General features: G+C 37.6%; 1 protein-coding gene across 1 annotated transcript; it reads right to left on the reverse strand.

Moving 5' to 3' along the window:
• Nucleotides 1–490: 490 nt before the first annotated feature.
• LOC104231503 (uncharacterized) lies at nt 491–1,998 on the reverse strand. Its single transcript, XM_070167818.1, has one exon. It carries the CDS (start codon nt 1,808–1,810, stop codon nt 791–793), a length of 1,020 nt encoding a protein of 339 aa, XP_070023919.1. The 5' UTR covers nt 1,811–1,998; the 3' UTR covers nt 491–790.
• Nucleotides 1,999–3,496: the final 1,498 nt, after the last annotated feature.

Here is a 3,496-nt window from a genome sequence, read left to right on the forward strand (position 1 = left end):
ACAACCTGAGCTGAATGGCATAACACACCATGCAAAGAATGATGCCAAAGCTTTTCAATTTGATATCTTCTTTCCACGACCTCCTTTTCTTGAGCATGAGACATAATTTTTCTACTTGGCACAGGGCAAAAGTAGTTAATACGAATTCAACAAGATGACAAGTTTTCATAGGCTAAGATCCACCTTGAGTGCACACATTTACACTATTCTGCTCAATAGACATTCCTTGGTTCAGAACATTATTCACTCCAATACTTCATCCAAGAAACTGCTCTATAGAATGCCAGAAAAAGGTAAGAAGAAAAGCCACTTGATCCATCAATTCAAGCAAAAACAACTATCAGAAATATGCTTTGCAAGTTTGATGCAATTGAAGTACAATAGTAGCAAGCTCAAAGGTAGCACAAGGACAAATTGATTAATGGCAGTAAAATAATGTAGAAAGCATGAAGCGAAGTCTCTCCAAACTAACAAAACAAGTCTGAGCAGATTCAGGGAAGCACTAACGCATGGAACTGGCCTTTCATTAGATAAAAGTACAAAGAACGTCTCTCTACAAAGAAAATACTGTACGAATATTATCCATAGTCTAACAAAAACTACCCACACCCACCATGTCCCAGTCTTCACATTCAGACAGATAGAATGCCCAGACATTAGATTTCTTGCGAGCAATGTGACCTGCGAAAAAGGGCAATTACGCCACAAGTAATCGCAAAATCATAACCTGATTACACAAATCAACATCTTTCTAACCCCACCTTGATCTTACCATTATTCATGCTACAAATTATTGATGCGAGATACTACCATTCGATTTCCCAGCATTGGGATTTACCATATGCTGATCTTGATCCTGTTCGGTCTTGTTTACCATCTCCCTTTGGCCATTCGAACACTCCAGTTCCCCAGACTTGTCCTCCTCAGCTCCAGAAGCACCGCTATGATTAATAGCAGATGTAGTAGGGATCACCATTGCACCCCTGTTCATCTCCACATCCATTGCAGACCCATTAGGCAACCCTGGGACTGGATTCTGCCCTTTCAAGTCCACAGCATTCAAAGCTACCAAAACCTCAGAAGAACCATCCAACCTATCTGCTGCATTTGCATTCAGGACATTATGCACCTCCTCCAATGGCACAGCAGCTACAACCATACTAAGGCATCGATTATTATTACTACTGCCTCTGTTGTTCACATTCGAAGGCAACCGCAATAAAACATCCTTCTTCTTCATTTTATCCCTAGCATCAAGGTAAGCAACATGATCTAAAGCCTCTCTAGCTCGTTTCCTAGTAAACGCAGCGTCCTTCGCCCTCCTCTCCGCCTCCACCTTAGCAGCCACAGCAGCTTTATTCATAGTCCCGGCGGCGATCCTCGCGGCCGTTAACAAAACCCTAGCTGCCTGCTTATCAATAACCATAGCATCCTCATTATCCACACCAACATCTTTTCCCTTTTTGAGGAAAAAAACAGGGGAATTAGGGTTAACACAAAGGGAACAAACGTAAGGGTGAGGAGGGTTGAGGCCCACGCAGGAGTTGTGAGAGAGTGAATAGCATTTGTGGCATGAAACGAGGCCGTTTGAGGAAGAGGAAGGGGGAGGGGAAGGGTCGTAAACGAGCAAGCAAGTAGGGCAAAATGATTGAGTGTTAAGTCTGAGAACACAGTTAGTGCAAAGTCGCCGGAATATCCCTCGGTGACGGACGTGGTGGAGAAAACACCGTTCCTCGACGCCGCAGTTGCCGCATGCGGTGGGAACGGGGAGAGGGGCCACGGGGATAGTGGTGAAGTTTTGTTTTGTCATTTTTGAGATTGTAAGAGAAGATGAAACATCGAAAGGTGAAGTCTGAAGAGTAACTTCATGTATATTTGTGATGATTCTGTGCTTTTTCGGAGAAGGAGAGGAAAAAGGTGTTTTCAATGTTTTTCGATAGGAGAGAAAATTAGGGTTTCATTGGTGAGGAAGACGAGGGAGGGAGACAAAAGAGGTGCTTTTTGATTGGCTGACAACTACTCAAGCCAAACGATGACGTTTTATACGGGGTTATAATTAGTCCAATTACTCGTTTAATGTGCATAATTATCGACGAGATGATGTCTAATAAAACACAATTACATAGAAATTTTATACAGATTTGGACAAAGATTTAAAAATACATTTGGATTAGTATATCTACAGGGAAAAAAATCTAATAACGCTTGGTTTAAAAAAGCTCCACATGTTATAAATAGAATCTTATTTATGGTGAATGTCCATATTTAGAGAGAGATTCTAGGGTTTATTACTTGGTGGCTAAGTCACTCTTTCCCTAAATAGAGGGTTCTATTCCATTGTAATTCATCTCAAAGCAATAAGAATTATTTCTCTACTTTCCTCTGCAATACTCTTCTTCTTTTATTATTCCATAATACGTTATCAGCACAAGACTCTAACCAATTGAGTAGAAACTTTGGGATTGAGCATGATGATTGTCAATTGTTCAATGAACTTCCTTCATGATTAAATTCTGAATTTAAGGTAAGTATTTTACTTTTCTCTTTCAAATTCTTGACATTTTATAGTTTGATTTTAAATACAAGTAAAGACAATAAATTTTGATTATAACTCTAATGGAGTTTGAAAGAAATTATAGCTACCCGAAGGGGTAAAATTTCTATGTCTTGCCATGATCAAATTCATGTATGATTGTTGGCAAAGAATTGAAAATACGTCCCATTGAATTTGCTTCATTCACATTCCCTTAAGAGAATGTGATAGCAATATGTGATAAGTCTGAAAGAAAACAAAATTATTACTATGAATGTATCAATGGATGTGGACGTAGCAATAGATGAAATTATAATCGTCATCATTGTGGTAATGAAAACAATAAGGATTCTCAAAATAATCTTTCACTTTGTGAAAGTAATATTTGTCATCAATTTGACATGAGATTTTGTAAAGCACATATCGATGATTATTGTTCATTCATGATGTGAATGTGATAACATGTGATTTATTAATACATATTCATTTTTGGAAGAATATGAACGTGTCAGTGGTAGTGAATATACCACACTCACTTCTAGAAGGAGGTTTGAGATGATATAAGAAAATAATGTCATTATTATGGCATGAATGGTCATTGGTCACGTACTTATTGTACGCCAAAATATCTTTGCATTGTGATTAATAAAAGATAACAGAAATGCAAGAAACAAATCTTGCATATAATTTTGACCATAACCATAATGGTGTAATTTTCTCTTTAAAAGAGATATTCACCATATGGATGTTGATGAATATGTGGTACTACAAAATTAATTGAGAACTCTGCAAGAGCCAATTATACTATTTTGGAGAAACACAATTGATTACCAATAAGGTATTGTGTTGTAGTAAGTCTCAAAGAAACTTATTCGGTTTCCAAAGTATACGCGAAAGCAACTGATTATATTGAGACTATAAATAAAGGAAAAATTTAATATCTTCTATTACTACAACTTATAG

Source organism: Nicotiana sylvestris, chromosome 1 (assembly GCF_000393655.2).
Source record: "Nicotiana sylvestris chromosome 1, ASM39365v2, whole genome shotgun sequence".
Lineage (NCBI taxonomy): Eukaryota > Viridiplantae > Streptophyta > Magnoliopsida > Solanales > Solanaceae > Nicotiana > Nicotiana sylvestris.